This window comes from Colias croceus, chromosome 9, assembly GCF_905220415.1.
Source record: "Colias croceus chromosome 9, ilColCroc2.1".
NCBI lineage: Eukaryota > Metazoa > Arthropoda > Insecta > Lepidoptera > Pieridae > Colias > Colias croceus.
In genome coordinates this window covers 1,581,327-1,600,588 of record NC_059545.1, presented here as the reverse complement: position 1 = coordinate 1,600,588, position 19,262 = coordinate 1,581,327, and the positions used below count along the sequence as shown (strand labels likewise).

The 19,262-nt window shown below is 33.6% G+C and overlaps 1 protein-coding gene across 1 annotated transcript in view; it reads left to right on the top strand.

Annotated features, from left to right (window-relative positions):
* Positions 1-14,215, top strand: part of LOC123694130 (TBC1 domain family member 14-like) — a 40,291-nt gene extending 26,076 nt beyond the window's left edge. Inside the window, exons 2-7 of the mRNA XM_045639443.1 lie at positions 37-270; positions 9,111-9,317; positions 10,264-10,831; positions 11,257-11,385; positions 12,158-12,350; positions 13,313-14,215. Of these exons, the coding sequence (XP_045495399.1) occupies positions 37-270; positions 9,111-9,317; positions 10,264-10,831; positions 11,257-11,385; positions 12,158-12,350; positions 13,313-13,527 (1,546 nt within the window). The 3' untranslated portion in view covers positions 13,528-14,215. The remainder of the gene's footprint in view (positions 1-36; positions 271-9,110; positions 9,318-10,263; positions 10,832-11,256; positions 11,386-12,157; positions 12,351-13,312) is intronic.
* Positions 14,216-19,262: the final 5,047 nt, after the last annotated feature.

Sequence of the window (19,262 nt, the reverse complement as noted above, 5' to 3'; positions counted from 1 at the left end):
TAAGCAGCTTATTCTAAACCACCCATTTTGTTACAGAGGCGTGTTTCCATGGAAGAGCAACTCGTCAACAAAAAGCCAAGAGACCCCAACCAGTACATGGAAGATATTCAGCAAGTCTAGTGCTCTAACCAAGGCGGTGGACGTACAGCCCTCCCCAGTGACGTCAGCGACCAACACGCCACACCATCACAAGAGGCAGGGCAGTTCAGCTAGCGAGAAACAGTTTGAGGACCTCGTGGCCAGCTCGATAGCGTTGATACAGCATGACAGGTTAGTTTTGGTGAACATTTATGGCTTGCAATAGGGATAGAACAAAAAGTAGCTCGACGACAAAGAGACAAGAGACCCCAAGCAGTACATATGGAAGATATTTAGCAAGTCGAACGCTCTAAACAAGCTGATCTTTAAACCAGTGTCTAATTTATATGGGGTTTAATGAAAGATGGACATTTTTAGTTTTTTAGCAGAGAATAAAGGGTTCTTTTGATGTTTTTAAAGATTGAACTGTTGTGGTCTAGTATGACACAATAAGTTGATCACATACAATACAAATACATGCTCCAAAACAAGTCGAATAGAGGTAGGAAAAGGGTGTTTTCTTGCAAAAAAATTGAATAAATTCGTAAAGACTGATATTCTGTATGCTTGCGGTCTATAGTAAGTAATAAGTTGATCGCATCCTTGATTCAAATTAAATGTGAATAGCTTCCATCATACTCCAAAGTCGGTAGTCCTCCAGATATCCATAGAGACAGCGCTCAACTTGTATGAACGTTCTATATTCAACAATATCAACAGAAATACTGTTTTGTTATATTTATCATATCTCTATCCTCTATAAGCATTCTCGTATCTATATTAAGTTCCATATTAAAGAGACGTAGCTCGTCAATATTTACGTAAAACATTGTTTATCTAACAGTACATAGTTTAATACACAATTATTCTGTCTGATACCGACGCGCCGGATACTGATAACTAAGCCTACACACATTGTAATAATGTTTTTATTGAATGAAAACCTTTTTTTAGACTATCGAGATCATAAAGTTGTTGAATATTCGTACTGAACTGTAAATTTTCATAAAAATATTGAATTGATTGGGTAGTTTTTTTTATTTAAATGTAAAGAATGGCCATGGCGCCAAATACAGCCCTTCTAAAATAATTTCAGTAAATCAAAATCAGTTCAGTAGCCAACAAGAAATATACAATAACATTTTAACTGCACAAGAATATTACTAAATAATATACCTACTGAGTTACAGTATATTATTATGAGTAACTATAGTAAGTAATCTTTTCTTGTATTTGACATACTTTTTATAATAAATATGAAAAGATTGTTGACCTCATATTTTAATAATTTTTCGAGGAACTATCGAACCATATTTAACTTGGAATAATTCGGTTCAATAACCTCCAAATATTCGAAGGGTCATAAGTATTTGGACCGTGTCAGCATAGTCAGTTAATTCCTTTCAGAGGGCTTTTAACCTTATATTTATCTCTTTGTTCCATCGTTTGGACGGACATCAATGTAATGTTAAACTTCCTTATGTGTGGTAACTTTTAAAGATATTTAAGTAATAAAATAAGTTTTAAAGCCGCTTTCTGAACAAAGATAAATATTTAAGACACAAGGATGTATTGTTATAATGTTGCATTTAAAGTTAAATAGAATATTTTGAAAAGACATATCTTTTAACTCTAATAGGCCATCCACACGTCTGCCGAACAACGTGTAAACAACGAACACATAGGGACAGCACTATACGAAGAAATTGTTCGGCAGACGTGTGGATGGCCTATAATAACATCAATATACTCTCAGACTACTTGTTTATAAACATTTTATTTTTAAAATACCTTCACATACATTAATTAATCACCTACACATATACCTACCCTTTTGTAAGTACCTATTCCTTTATGATTCATCGTTGTTTAAACAAAATATAAAAGTTGTGACGTAAGTGACAATACAGTATTACGCCTGGATGGAACCGCATTTTAGATTATTAAAAACCGCATCGAAACTGGATTTTACTGTGTTAAGAGCGCTTATTCAATTTAACGCAAGTCAAAATCTCCGCGATCTATTACGATAGATCGCGGCTTGCGCTATCCTTTTACTATGAACAGCATAGGTCCACAGGAGAGCGCCGAGCAACATGTCCTCTCGCTGGGAAGGCTCGCTGCCGACTGATTTTAATCGGGTCGCGCGCAGTGTTTTATAGTACTTTAAAAAAAATTGTAGAAAAATAATAGAGGTACCTTAGTTGATTTTTTAAATTTTATCTTATAAGTAATACGTTCTTTTATTGCAATATGTATAAATTATATTCAACTTAGTCAAATATCTTGGTGAAAATAATCATTTTGTCGAGTATAATTTCTAAAAAAATTCACATTGTTCGGATTTTAATTTCGTAAGTTAGGAGTCCAAATTAAAAAAATCTTTTAACTAACTATTTTAATAAGGATTTTTGCAGTTAGTTAAAAAAAATGTGTGTTAGATCTGTCAGCAATTTCAGATATTTTTAGCTTCGAAATTGACACTAAAAGTGAAATCAAGTAATCATCGGCTCAGTTATCTTGATGGTATTCACAAATACTGTATTAATTGAAAAAAACTCTTAACTAACTATATAGACAATAAAATTCCCTAAAATTATTAGTAATTCATATGTTTGTAAGATAAGTGGTTGATGGACAATCTGGTTTGAAAAATCACATATTTGAGCCAAACAGCGCACGGACCGCGTACACGGCCTTAATGTTATGAATGAATTGTTTATGTCTTCACAATGATTCAATAAAAAAATTATTGAAGCGTATTGATTGGTTTTAATACTTTATATCGACGAGTTGTTAGTCAAGAAAGGAAAGGTCTGTTTCTAAATAATTAATCTCGAATCAGTAGAGCCCATACTACAGAATAATTAATAGTAGGTTCTTTATTAATACTTCACACAAAGTAGGCACTTAAAACTACTTCTGAAGAATTTAGGCTACCTCTAAATTAAATCAAATATCTTTATTTTGCTCTATATTGTGTGTAAGGTGTTAGCACAGACTAATAATAATATACTACGTATACAGTGTTAGGTACAATATTTTCAATTATCATAATATGTATATGTATCCAAATAACAAGTCAGTTAAACATAGAGGTCAAAAACCCATACTAACTTACAAAGTTCCTATTTCTAGTTCGTAATTATATCCTATACTGCTCAAAATAACAGGTCATCTGTTAAATTTAAAGGTCATTATCGTTTGTAGTGTTCAGTGGTTGACATACCTAATGTTGTGGTTTTACTCGGTCACGCATAAATACTCATACTAAGAGCAATATCATTACAAGAAATTGGATATAATTTGCTGCCGCTGGTTTTTTTTTTATTTTTTTTGGCTTTTTGATAGTATTATCACAGATAATATAATACTATACTAGAAGTTGCCTGTTTAAAATATTCTAGGAAATTTATAATAGAAAGTTCAATATTAGGATAGATTATTTTTATAATTTACCTTGCAAATATAAATTATTTCCGAGGTAAGTATACATGTAAATGTGTTTGTCCGTGATATACAATTTGTAGTAGTTAATTGTTTATTTATTGCGTGTATTTAAATTATAAAAGAAATTAATTTAATGTTTAGTTTAATTATTTTGTGCATAAGATTGCGTGTACGTGTACATTAGGACGCAGGTAGCATGTAGAAATCGAATATAAATATTTATTTATTTTAAATAACTGTATTTCTATCAAATTAAGAATGGAAGATTTGAAGGCTTTTCTAATTTTTAACACCAGAAAGTAGATCGTAATATGTATTATATCTTATTTGTTTATTTACATATATAAATTTTCTTTGAATACGAATTCATCCAAACTTTAGTTTTATATTGTTTTTTTTGTGTCTTTTGAAATCCGGGAGATTTAAAACACGCTTTTACTAGCTGACTTTTATGTAACCGACTTCTTTAGACTCAATTTTGAATCATTTTTGCACATTTTGCATATCGGTAACAATACAATATTTTTCATGTTATTCATCTTACTTAAGTGTGTTTTTTTTTGTTTTTTATTTTAACTGTTTTTTTTATTTGGAGTATAGGTATTAATTCTTCCAGATGATTAATGGTTAAGTTGAAGTTAGAGTATCAGATAGCAGATCGCGTGAGAATACAACTGGCACAAGGATCGTGTTATAGATGTTTCGTTTATTCAGATTTATCGAGTTTAGTTTCCAATTAATGAGCGTCGTTAAATAGATTTAGTGTTAGAGGATTTAGTGTTAGAGGATCCTCCTCTAACTCTAAATCTATTTAAGTAGAATGAGCTAACTATCTGAATGTCCTAGAAAAGTTCAAATTCTTCTGCGTAGTTTAACATAAACATGGGGTCTAGCAGTATTGTGTCCTATGAAAAAATGACAAGTTTGAGTTTGAGTTTAAAGCTGCGATAATTTACTTAGGCTCGATCTCGAGAGCTATTGATTTGTTAATGTGTCAAATCAATGTAACCATATTGGGAATGTGTACCAAACAAACTATAAATCATTGACATTTTGATTACTATTTCTATAGAAACTACTTCTTGAAGAGGGTCATTAAGTGTACGGAGTTGTCCAGTCACGAACAGATGACCGACCCTTCGTTACTTATCTATTTCCGTTCTCGTGGTTTTATTTTACTATATACTATATTCTGCCCGCGGCTTCAGCCCGCGTTTTTAAAGAAAATCTCGCTTAGTTCCCGTCCCTGTGCGATTTCCGGGATAACAAGTAGAGATGTTTTATTCTGGGTCTTCTGCTACCTACATACCAAATTTCGTTGTAACCGGTTCAGTAGTTTTTGCGTGAATCCTGAAATTGTAAAATGCCTGTGCTAATTACAACCAAGTTTCATATAAATTAGCTATTTTTGAGAAAAAGCCGAACAAACTTTCAGAAGCAATTTTTAATTTTTCATATGCTATGAAGTCGAATTGTCCGACCTTGTATGGAGAGTACAGAACCTTGTATGGAGGTAATATAAGGTTTGTAATATCATACAGTTTGAAGTTCATTTCAATCACAAACAGAATTGCTCGGTTAAGGTTAGAAATGTTACCACAAATCACAATCACTATTACCTACTGATTGAATTCAGATTGTCCATGTAAGAAATCAATCTATAAATTGAAATATAGTCCTAGGTTTCTTTTTTAATTGCTTTTCCCCGATCGATTCTTATTTGAAAATAACTCACTTTAAGATGCAATCCTCATAAAGTTAGTGCAAGGCTATTTATGCTCCCTCCCAGCTTTTCCATTCAACGTGTACTCCCTTTTCGTGTTTAATCTTTCTTTAATATATTTTTAATCTTCAATAGGCGTGTGCATACAGAGCGAGCAGCCTCGCGAACTAATTGTGCGAAGCTCATTGTGTAAGTGTTGCTCGGCCGAGGAAACACGCGCTTTTATCGACCGAGCCTCGTCCACATTGACCGTGCTGCTTCGTTTAGCAAATGTTTCGCGAAGCTGCTCCCTCTATGTCCCGTCCATTGAAGATTAAGAGGAAAATGTCAGCACACGCACTTTCCTCGGCTTAGTCTACACTGACCGAGCTGCTTCGCGCAATAATTCCTTCGCGAGGATGCTCGCTCTGTATGCACCCGCTTAATAAAGAATGTTTATTACATACCTATATCAGGTGTAATGAAAGTGGGGGCCATTCAGTGAAGTCACGAGGCTTACGACCCATCATTACCAGCCTATTTCCCCTTTGCTTCTATATTATATCTACTAGCTACTCGTTTGTATATAGATTTCTATAGAGATTACAAGAGGGTTACTTCGTATGGAAGGAATGTTGTTTGAATGGAATATTCTTTATTTGATAGTCGGGAGGATAAATTTAAAATCAATTTGTACGAGAAAAAATATTTGTACGAATTTTTTGGGTGACTTTTATTGTATAAGAGCAATTACATATTATACTTTTTTGTATAACAGCAATTATATCGTCTTTGGGTTGATTATTTCAGAACTATCGACTGGGAGAACCGACTTTGATGTTTTTTTTTATTTGAAAGATAGAGCCATTTAAATTTTGACCAGTTCTGACCATTTGCAGGCGGTTTAGTTTTCTATACCAATATTTATATTTTTTTAGTACAGACTATGAGTATTTTATGAGTTTCGAATACTTTTGATAGCTTGCTAGTGAAACAAAATTTTCTAGTTTATTACGTATATTATTGAGTTACAATCGCATCCATGCAATTTAAAATCCATTAATGCTTATTACATTTGCTACTTGACTGCTCGGACCAGATTGCGTCGTAATCAAGTCACGAAACTTGGTACTTGTTGCATCGTTGGACCGACAATATTTGATTAGACTATTTCCTATATTATTATGTATTTAAAGGTTTATATCTATATAAAGTGTATAATATTTGAAAGCTGTGGTAGTTAAGCCGCTTATAACTCATGAACGCTTGAATGTATTCTACCATTTCTATGTATGCTATTGAAATATATATTAGTATTCGTATCATAGTATACATCTTCTATCTAAATAGCTATGAGTGCTATCTTTGGTTGTAAAAATGAGAGTTACTTGCGTAACTTATAACGTCTGAATGCATTCTAATGATTTTTCGTTTGGATTTGTCTCCACCTAAATTAGAATAATAAATAAATGAAAAACTTTAAAAACGTTACAGGTGATGTCGGGATGAGCAGCTAGTTTAATATTAATCCAAAAATATTGTAATAATAATTAATATTACGTGAAAATTAAAGGCAAGTTTTAGCGATTAATTCAATTCGATTCGCTCGAAATAACGTTACGTGAACTAAGTTATTGACCTTTGCTGTGAAATAAAAGACTTTACTGAAATAAATTGTGTACATGATGAGGGTATATCGAAATTTTTCCTACTAATATCCAAGTGGTATGATGGTTTGTTTCACTGCCATCCCAATACATTTCATTTATTTATGACACTTCTTTGTACAAAACGAATAGATAAACGAACGACGAATAAAACACAACATTAACAACCAGGCGGCCCTATTGCTAACAAGCAATCTCTTCCAGGCAACCTGAAAATAAACACGTACAACGAATCATCTGAGCATGTATTGATAAATTTTAACATAGACACTATATTTAACAAATATAGGTTCCATTTTTTTCAAAACAGAAGGGAAACAGTTAATTACCAACAAGAACCGCGACCGAAGCCGCGGTCAGAAAGCTAGCGAGATAATAAACCAATATTTAATACTAATTGATTTGTGGTTACGTTAATTTTCAATAAACGATTTAAACGTCGATTTCCGTTCGATCGTTAATTTGAGCTACTGATTGGATGCACAATTAGTGATAATGTGCGAACTGCGAAATTCTTTGGATGTTGCAACCGTTTAACATGGCTTACACTTCTGTTTTAATTGAAGTTTTTAACACTAAGTAAGTGTTTTGTGATCGAGTGTTAATGTTATACATCTGGATTGGTATGAAGCCAAATGGCAAAAAATCTTAAATCTTTTAAACTACGCAACGGATTTTAATGCGGGTTTTTTTCAATAGATAGAGTGATTCAAGGGAAAGGTTTTAGTATATAATTAATTAGGTTTTAGACAAAGCGGGCGAAGCCGCGGGCGGAAAGCTGCGTTGCATAATCATATCATAAATTAGAACCATTTAGCAAATATGCAAACAAGAGTAAATAATTACCTAATAATTAGGGTTGTAACGGAACTCCGCCTCCGCCTCCGTTACTGCGGAACTTCCGCAAAGAATTTAACCTCCGCCTCCGCATCCGCCTCCGCAAAATTTATGCGGAGTCATATCGGAAGTTCATTTACGATCACAAACAACGCGCAAGGAGCGACGCTAGGCGACGCGGCCGATCGGCTGCTTGTTTTCAAATGAAGTTTTGAGATTTTGTCACCAATACAAAGTGTGCATTCCAACCTGGCTGATATGTTGAAGAATTGCAGTGATGAAGAGGAATCGGAAAATGACAGCATGGATACCAAAAGCAACCTCATGATATGGAAAACACTAATTAATGAATATAATAAAGAAAATAGACTCCAACTAAATGAAGATTACGAACCCTTGAGAAACCGCTTAGGAGGCGAAAAAGCCGCAAAGCTTTTGTTCGTAAAATATAATTTGCCTCTTGTCAATTTTGATTACTAAGATGAATCATGAACATGTATGTACAATTGTACACTTTATATTATATAATATAAATAAATGTTGCTGACTCTATTAATCATAAATTTATTTATATTATCCCAACAAATTTCACCTCCGCCTCCGCCTCCGTTAACCTCCGCATCCGCGGAGGCGAACCTCTTCACCTCCGCATCCGCCTCCGCCTCCGCTAAGTAGGCCTCCGTTACAACCCTACTAATAATCACAGGAATATGCGTACCTAATTATCTATGTAGGCAATAATTATGTTACGAGCGGAAAAGACAAACGAGTATGATTATATAGTACACATATTATAGAGTTATGATTACATAGTAGAAGCTATGATAAATATAGTCTGAGTTACAAATTTACTTCCTGTTAACTATCGTGTTTATATGAAGATCGACAATTTCTTTTTATGTACACATCCGACTTCCGTGTTTGGTAATTTCATGGCGTATCTCTTGGTGATGTGACTGTTTTTTGCCAACCTTCCTACTTAAGGAGAAATCTGTAGTTTACTTGTTAACGATCAATTTTAGTTTTATTATATTACACAATACACAGGTTGTCTACCCCATTGTGATTCGACCTATTAGCTACACAGTAAGCACGACTCGATTAGCCTAATGTAATTTATGTTCTAGTACATTTATACATTTTTGTTACCTACATCAGAATTTCTAACGATAAAAGCACATTAATCTACCGAAGTTATATTTACATCTAACCTCGTGTAACCTTTAGCCTCGTATCGATAAAATATGAATAAGTACCAACCCGGAAAATAATACTACAATAATGTTTATTGCTAGTTACACAACTTCTGGACAAGTTCTGTTTAGCTTATCTGTCTTAACACTAAAACTCATATCCAAAAATTTAATTCGTTCCAGGCCATCGAACCTGCCAGCCAAATGCACAGAAGAAGCGCTTCGCCACAAAGCGGAGCACGCTCGCATGGTCGAAGCCGCGCGGCGTCGAGTTGAGCGTGAGGCTGCTGCGCGACACGCTAGGGTGCAGGAGTCGCTGCGATTGGAGGAACGACTAGCCAGACATGCTAGGGAGTGGACCGTGAACATACTGCCAGATTGGCATAATATGTAAGTTATAAGCTACTAAATATGGTTAGGTATACATGGGCGAAGCGGTGTGTGGAGCGTGAAGCTGCGGCGCGATAGGGTGCAAGAGTCGCTGCGATTAGAGGAACGACTCGCTAGGCATGCCAGGGAGTGGACCGTGAACATACTGCCTGATTGGCATAATATTATGTAAGTTACTAGTTGGTCAATATTGTAAGGTATAGGGAGAAATGTATGGTCGAAGCGGTGTGTGGAGTGCGACTACACGCTAAGTAAGAGTCGCTGCGATTGGTCGTTCCATGTCATTGTCATGTCATTATACCTTATATCACACAATACTTAATAGTAGGTATCCGTACTTAAATCAATATTATTTACTTGTTGAAAACTTATTATATTATATCTAACAGTTTATCTTACAGTTAGCGCTTATCATATTTAATGCACACATACAAACGTTAGTAAATAAATAAACAACAAAAAGTTTACATAGATAATTTTTTGTTAGCGCAATGTCATCGTCACGTACGATCTCATTACGTCACAGTCTGAGAATGTCTATGATATAAATATGACCCAGAACTATTGTCTATGTTTTTTTGTTAACTGTTACGGACTCACAGATAATATAATATAGATTATAGACACGGGTCAAGTCCACAGAGCAAGTAATATACTGTCAAGTAAAAATTGTAGTGTGAACAATATGTGACTACGTTTTCTGAAGGCTGTTTCCTTTATAGTTTAAAAAGCGTAGTAACTGAATTTTAAATTATATTTCGTATTACAATGGTTATTTTCATTCGGTTATGGACTTGAATGGTTTATTGTTTTGTTGTCTAAATTATACTTGAATTTGTTTTGAACAGTAATAAGGATATAGAATGAAATTGTTCTTTGTCTGTATTATTATTTTTTAATTCCTGGTTAACATTCATGTAAATAAAAATATATTATCTTTTTTCAGGAAAAACTCAAAACGCACACTAGAGCTTTGGTGGAGCGGTCTACCCCCCTCCATTAGAGGCAAAGTGTGGCAACTTGCCATTGAAAACAAACTGAAGATAACCCAGGAAATGTATCAGGATCTAGTAGCAAAAGCTAAACAGAAACTACACGAAGCACAACTGCGTAGAAAGCGGTTAAAAGTCAACAAATCTTGCGATTGTAAAACTAAAGATGCAACCGAAGAAGATAGGCTGTCGATCAACGGAGAATTGGACAAAGAAAATCGACCCAAAACAGAAAAGGCTAAATTAGATGAGGAAAAACAAAGACTCGGTATGCCCAGGAACTTTAGTGAGCAGAATTTGAAAAGTATGAACGCAGAAAGTAGTGAAAAGAAGTGCTGTTCGAAATCCAACCCTAATCTGTTAGATTATAGTGACGAATGTTCCATGGAGTTGATTCAGTTGGACATAGCGAGGACGTTCCCACATTTGTGCATATTCCAACCGGGTGGACCGTATTTTGATGTTTTACACGAACTGTTGGCTGCGTATGTGTGTTATAGACCGGATATTGGATATATACAGGTAATTGTTTTGAAACCTTTTAAGTAAGATTGGCTTGAAATTATTTGTTACAATTTTTCGTTTATTTTATTTAAAATATATGCATTCCTACTATTTTTGCCATGAATTAAAGCTAGTAATTGTTATCTCTAAAAAGATGAACATATTTTCCGGTAGGCTAGAGAACTTCATATAAAATGTTATTTTAAAAGATGAAAGTAAGTCTGTTGGGAAATTCTGAAATAAAATTTCTCAGCAGTTTTGAGGTAAAATTCTGATAACGCAAAATCGCGTGAATTTCTGGGTTGTATGTATGTATCCAATTATGTTTAATTGAAAGTTAAAAACAAAAATGAAAAGTAATCCAAATAACATGAAGTATTGACGTTTTTTGATATATTTTTTGTTTAAATTTATTTATTTATTTTAATTTCCATCTCTTCCAGGGCATGTCCTTCATAGCGGCAGTATTAATACTCAACATGGAGGCGCCGCAAGCTTTCATATGCTTTGCGAATTTACTCGATGGGCCCGTGTTAAGGGCCGCCTTTACAAGGGACGGGGCTATGATGCAGGTGAGAGAAACATTTTATTAAAATTTGTATTGTATTTTATTTATAAATATCCTGAATCAACAATGAAAATATCCTGAAATAAAAAAGAAAATAGTGAATAAATAAGACTGTTTATATTTTTTTAAAACCACATGTATTTGTCGGAGAATTTAAATAGCTCTCCATCATTAATTATAATTAGGTAGATATGTGAAATAATATTAAATAATGACTCAGTGCGCACACATTGCGCGGTCGATGGTAGTACCGAGACTATATCATCGAGCTACTGACTCAAGGGATATAAACCATAGCATGGCCCGTAACCCCATGCATTTCATATCAATTCAATATCGACATTATGTTGTACACCATAGAGTACAAAACAACTACTCTGTTATAATACTATAATAGTTCGGGAACCGAAGGATTAATTATCTAGACCTGTATAGTTATTATGTCAATAAAGATTTTTTATTTATTATAATTCTCTCATATTAATTTTCACATATTAATAATTTTTTGTGTCCTGAGAGGTTCTGAATTCTGATACCATGGTAAATTCTCTCTATGATATTGCTCCGTGTACCGCGGCTATTTATCATAGATACAGCCAAGTTACAGCGTCTCTATAATCAGTCTGTCAAAGATGTAGCTTTATCTCTATCGTTGTCCCTATCTCAAACTCAAACATTTATTTATTCAATTAGACTTCTTTTATAGGCACTTTCGAATCGTCATTACATATTTTAACATTACTCCCATACCTAAAGCTCTACTATTTTACTTCCAGCGTCTCTGGAAAGCCTACAGCCGCTTGCTCCGGCACCAGCTGCCGGCTCTAGCGGACACGGTAGCGCCCGAGCTGTACCTGCTCGAGTGGCTCTACACGGCGTTCGCGAAGGCGATGCCGCTGGACGCCGCGTGCCGCGTGTGGGACGTGTTCCTTAGGGACGGGGACACTTTCCTGTTTAACGCCGCTCTAGGTGTGTATTTAGAGATATCCTGTATATCACCCGACATCTGATAATTCCCGTTTTATTTTTAAAAAGTTATAGTTGTCATTTTACTCATTAGGTAAGGGCTCGATATCAGTATAAAGTTTTTTGATATCTGCAATAGTTACGGAATAATCGCCTGTGCCCACTTAGCGATTACACCTGGTATAGTGTGTTTGTAGAGCGTGTAGTTACTGGCTCTAGCAGACAGTAGCGCCCATATTACAGCGACTTACAGTGACTGTAGAGCAGCCGGGGGACACTTTCCTATTTATTGTGGCTCTAGGTGTGTATATAGCACACAGTTATCAGCTCTAGCAGACAGTAACGCCCATATTACAGCGACTGTAGAGCAGACGGGGACACTTTCCTGTTTATTGTGGCTCTAGAGGTGTGTAAAGAGATCTACCTCTCGCTCTATCACGCTCTAGCGTGTTTGTAGAGTTTACAGCTATCGACTTTAGCAAACAGTAGCATCTATATTAAGACAGTGCAGCGTTGGCAGAGCACATGGGGGCACTTTCCTGTTTATTGCGGCTCTAGGCATGTATATAGAGCGTGTTTGTAGAGCGTATAGCTGCCGACTCTAGCTACGGTAGCGCTGGCAGAGCAGATGGACACTTTCCTCTTTAATACGGCTCTAGGTATTTATAGATCATACAGTTACCAGCTCTAACAGACACAACGCTCTAGCATACACTACGTTCTAGCAGACACAGCTAGATCTACCTGCTCACGTGGCAAGTTATATATGTTTCTAGGGGACGGGAACACTTTCCTGGTTAGGGGTTGCAAAAAATATTGCATGTAAAAAAGATAAAATATAAAACGCTTTAAATAAAAAATGCAAGAATTTTTTTACATTGATGTTTAATCAATACATTTGAATTGAATTACATTGTTGTTTAATTATTGTTTATCGTAAAATAATTTCTATCAACTCTTTCCAGGAATACTGCACCTCTACCAAGACGAACTAAAAGACATGGACTTCATATCAGCAGCGCAATTCCTAACCAAACTACCAGAAGACCTGGACACCGAAGCGCTGTTCAGAAGCATCTCCTCCGTCTCCATGACCCTGGATGGACTGTCCTTCGAAGAGCTGGTCTCCTGCTCCCAAGTGGACACGACCCTGGATGATGATGGGTGTATAAGGTTATGATACAGGAACAGCTTCTGGGAGCTAGTGGAAAAGCACCTCCTCAGTCTACATGACCCTGGATGGGCTCTGCGGAGAGCTGGTTCTCTGTTACCAAGTGGAAACCCTGGATGATGATGAAGAATGAAGAATGATGTAGGAGCAATTTTTGGGATGTTTATGTAGATTTTGAGGTCCTGTGACAGAATTGCTATTTGAAAATAACATTGTTGGATGATTAATACAATCCAATATTTTTTTCAAACTGTTTCTGTAATGTTTCTTTTAAAATAATGTTGCAATAAATATAAAAATAATTTATTTAATAATTTTGTATGTCGTAGTTATGAGGGTGAACTGTCAAAGTGACGTTTCACGCATATAATGCCGCCATGTTTAAATGATGTTCCGTATATTATAGAAATCGGTAGTTTCTATGTACATTATTAAAGTTCATTGTTACATTTAAATGATTTTTTTTATCTTATTGTGAACGATTTGGAAAGTCGAATTTCATCTTTCATTCCTTTGAATTTATTTTTCAACTAGCTTCCGCCCGCGACTCCGTACGCGCGGAAAAATGAAGATTTCTTTTTTCCTACGTAATTTTCCGGGATAAAAAGTATCCTATTTTATGCCCAGGATAATAAGGTATAATTATACCAAGATTCATCGAAATCGAACCGTTAGTTTTCACGTGATGCCTGAACATATAGACAGACAGACAGACAAAATTTTTTTTAATCACATATTTGGGTTTGGTATCGATCCAGTAACATGCTATTTATTTTTTCAATATTTTCAATGTACAGAATTGACCCTTCTACAGATTTATTATATGTATAGATGTTCAAAGCATATACTAATTAATAATACTGTAAAAAGCAATTACTGTCACAGGTATCGTCTTATAAAAGTGGTAGTATATTTGAAAAATGTGTGATTTTTATACCTATATGAAATGTTATAATATTTATATTAGACGAGTATATATTATTTGTAATAATGGTATATAATGTGTCTTGTTTTCACTAGGGTTATGGGAATCAAAATTACATATACAGGTTGTCCCACTATTGGTATACTAAGCGCGAAGGTACTTGTAGTTTTGCATACACTGAACATGTAAAAAATACTTAAACATCAAAATTACGTCAAAAAATTTTTGCTAAATTTTTCCTGAAAATCCATGTTTTCTTCTCTAGCTTCGCGCAGCCGGCATATACCGCTTCGCTAATGTGTGCATTTCGTCTATGGAAACATAATCTCAAACTATAGCTCACGTGCTGATGGCAAAGTTGGGCGGGTTGCTTGTTATTGTAAGCATAGAGTTGTAAAAATTCATCTATTTGAAAAAAAATGCGTCTGGAATTTTATAAGCATTTTTTATAAACTCAGCATATGCAAAACTATAACCTCCTTTGAGCTTCAACCATCAGTGGGACACCCTGTATATTTAATTCTATACTTTTTTATAATTATGCGATATTTTTCTATAGGTACTTTTTTATAATTATCCGATAAATGTTTTTTACGAGGAAAGTTTTTTTTATTAGTAACTTAGTCATTTATTGTTCTCCTCGCCATGATATTACTGATTCTTATACATATCATACAGTCTCATAAAATAATTTTAAATCGTTCTACGTCTAAGGCTGGTTGCAGAGCTTGACCGACCATCAGTGCGTACGTCAGTCGCGCTTGTAATATGTAGGGAAATTCATAAAACCGTTCATAGCTAGACCGACCATACGCACGCGTATTGTCATGCGCATTAGTGTCATAGTCATACAATTGTTGATGCGTATCGTCAGGACCGACGGTACGCACTGACGGTCGGTCAAGCTCTGCAACCAGCATTAGGATTACATGTAAGTCCTCATCGGATTGAATCTTTTGCGTACCTGTATTTTAATAATATAATAATTGTATGATCGTCCATATGTCATAATATTAAATATATGTAGATAGAATATTGTAATTGTAAATTGTAAATACAATGTAAAATATCACATTTTTGGAACTTTGCCCCGAATCTGTTTGAATCTATGCCAGTGTATATTTGTAAATAATTTATCGTCAATTGTAACGATTATGAATATATAATAATATGTATTATAACATACACAACGAGTAGTAACCGGCCTAATAATTAATGAACTTCGAGTCTTTCGAATTAATTGTATTTCTAGTGTAATTGTTAATTATCTGTAATGTTTAGTTTATATTGTTTGTGAAAATTCGAAAATTTCAATATTATATTGCCATTTTTAAATTCATACGTAAGACGTCATATAACTCTTGTCAATAAACATCATAAAACTAAAAAAATGGCTGTCCAGTGCCCTTCCAAAAACAAAAAATATTCACTAATAAATGCAGTCATGTATGAAATCTACACAATATATCAATGTAGAAGTTAATTAAATCCATAAAAATTCATATATAATATTACACAGTTTAATATTTTCTTCTCAGAAAATATTGAACTCTTTTTAAGGGCAGTATAAAATGTAATACACTCCAAACACCTTAATTACATGTTAAGTTCCATTGCCATAACCTTTTAACTCAAACTCAAACTATTACTCAAAAGTACTATAATATCAGTTTTAACGAAATACTCGAACCAATATAAACCTTAGATTTGCTAAAAACTATTGTACCAATGAAATGTATTTATTTCCTTAGTAAAATCGTTAAATTAGATTTTTGGCAACCCTAATTCGATAAAAATAAAGTAGAGGCAACCCTATGTATTTTGTACGTAACTTATGTTAGACTTAGTTGTTTCTTATACCAGTAATTAGAATTAAAAGATAAGTTGCAACAGACAGGCATATAGAACGTTATATTACAGTTTTATTAATGTTATCGAGAATCATTTATTTTTATTTTAATAATTTCATTGGTACATTAGTTAATGAAAAGTGACTATTATTATGAAAAAATATGGGTTCAAAACGTTATTTTTTTCATATATCTGTGTGTTACATTTATAGTATATTTATATTTAGGTATGTTTATTGGTTGTATGGTTTCTATAGCATGAATTTTTTTGTAATATTTACTTATGTTTTTTCTATCGATAATTTTGATTTTATCTATGTAGAAATTTATATTCTATATTATTTTTATATAATTAAGATTTATAAATATGTAGTTTAATTCGGTATTTTGTAAATATTATATTTTAATCAGCTTTAAGAATGTAAGAACTGTCTTGCCACGATATTCATAGCAATTATAATCGACACTTTTTAATTTTTCGGCACAATTTTGTTATTGTATTTGTAAATTTTATTTTTAATGTTTATATGAAATATTATCTGTTATTTTAAATCGTGGCGAATATAATTACTTTTTTAAATTCATAAATTACGATTTTTTATGATTTTCATCGGAAATGTGTTTCATACCATGGACGAATATAATCTAAATATTTATTGGGTCCATGTTCATACTCAGGAATTAAAGGTTATTTAGTTTAAGTTAACTTTAAGTACCTTTAATTTCTAAGTATGTATTAAGTAAATAATAATATTAAATATGTGTCTGTTTCAATTGTACTGTAAAGTTACTATGTATATCTGTCTCTTTCTTTCGTTTTAAGTAACGTGAGATAGCATTATTCTAAAGTAATATTACATGTACATTGGATAATAGCCTCTATTATAAGTGGTATATAGTATATTATAGAATTATGGACAGTTGTGATGTGGACTGACTATTATTATTAATGCCATCGTAAGTTTTAAATCGAAATTTAAGGTAGATATTCTAGCCCCAAATTGTAAAGAAGTAATAATTATTGAATAAATATTGTATCGAATTTAATCTTGTCTTTTATTTTTATACAAGTTCCCCTTAAAGTATAGAAAAGGAATCATAGTAGCAAATTTCATGGAATTGGAAATTGTAGTTTAGAATTCAAACCAAGTTAGAGCTACTGAAAAACGTACTAAAATATCACAAAAAAAGTTGTTATTATTTCCTAGTACCCATTACAAGGTGTTAGTAAAATTAGTTCATACTAGCTTTTCGCCCGCGTCTTCACCCGCGTTTTCAAAGGAAAACCCGCATAGTTCCCGTTTCCGTGGGATTTCCGGGATAAAACTTATCCTATGTGTTTATCTAAGTTACCCTCTATATGTGTGCTAAATTTCATTATAATCGGTTCAGTAGTTTATGCGTGAAAAGCTTAGGTGAAAAGTGAAAACAATACATATACATACATACATACAAACCTTTCCTCTTTATAATATTAGTATAGACATTAGTACCTAGTTTTACAACTTCAGGGATGTATTCTTAGTGCTTATCGGAATATGTGAAAAGTTTAAGAGGCTATAGTATACGTTAGAGTTTTTAGTGAGCACATGAGTTATTTAAGAATAATAATTATGTAATCTAGTCGTTGTTTTCATTTGTACAATTTACCGTTTTAAATACACGAATACTAAAAAACTACATTATAAAGAAGAAATATAACTTTCCGAATTGGGAATGTGTTTATTTATTTCCTCCGAACCTACTAAATCAATTAAAAAAAAATCAGCAGAAAGCTACATTTTATTTAGATTTTACGCCAGTTTTTCACGGACGCAGCCGGGACGCGAAGTTTGTACCTATATTTCCACAATAAATACATACCTACATGATAACATATGACTAATATTATACGTAAGATTTATTTAATTTATGTTTTAACAGATAAGTGTTATATTCTACAGATGCATAGTATTGACGTCACATTGGTAATTAATAACTATTATGATATAGTTGTCTGGACTAGTAGATAGCTAACAGCTTCCACCTACAAACAAAACAAAGGGCTATTATTTAAATGCATAGTTTACGCTACAAAGCTTGCCAAAAATATTCATACATGATACATTTGCTCGAATGAAATAGGTGAAATAAATGTTTCTAATGGTGGTAAGTATTTCTAAATATAAGTTAACAAAGTGGTTATATTATTTACTAGCTTCCGCCCGCGACTCCGTCCGCGCGGATGTCGGTCTTCGCGTGGATGGTTTATTTCTCCATTTTGAGTAACTCTGACAATGACATCTTATAAATATCTATTGGACCCAAATACGGCTAGGCCTATAAAAATACGCAACGTGTGTTCGCGGTTCTACAGAACAACGTCTATGGATAACTGAAAAATTAAGATTATTTTTTTTCTACGTATTTTTCCAGGATAAAAAGTATCCTATTTTACGCCCAGGATAATAAGGTATAATTATACCAAGTTTCATCAAAATCGGACCGGTACTTTTCACGTGATGTCTTCACATACAGACAGACAGACAGACAGACAGACAGACAGACAGACAAAAATTTTTTTAATCACATATTTGGGTTTGGTATCGATCCAGTAACACCCCCCTGCTATTTATTTTTTCAATATTTTCAATGTACAGAATTGACCCTTCTACAGATTTATTATATATGTATAGATATCTCGTGACACGAAAAAATCATAGACATGAAAATGTACCTGTTTCAATTTTATTATTAGAGTTTATTAGGTAGGTACTAGGTACGTTCATATTTCATATGAAACATTGATTTTAATTCTTATACTCTGTATTTATAGCATTAATTTTTTAATCTCTATCCTATCCTATCGTATGTATGTTTGTTACTCTTTCACGCAAATACTACTGAACCGATTACAATGAAATTTAGCACACATATTGAGGGCCACTTTGATTATCACATAGGATTGGTTTTATTCTATTCTACGGGAA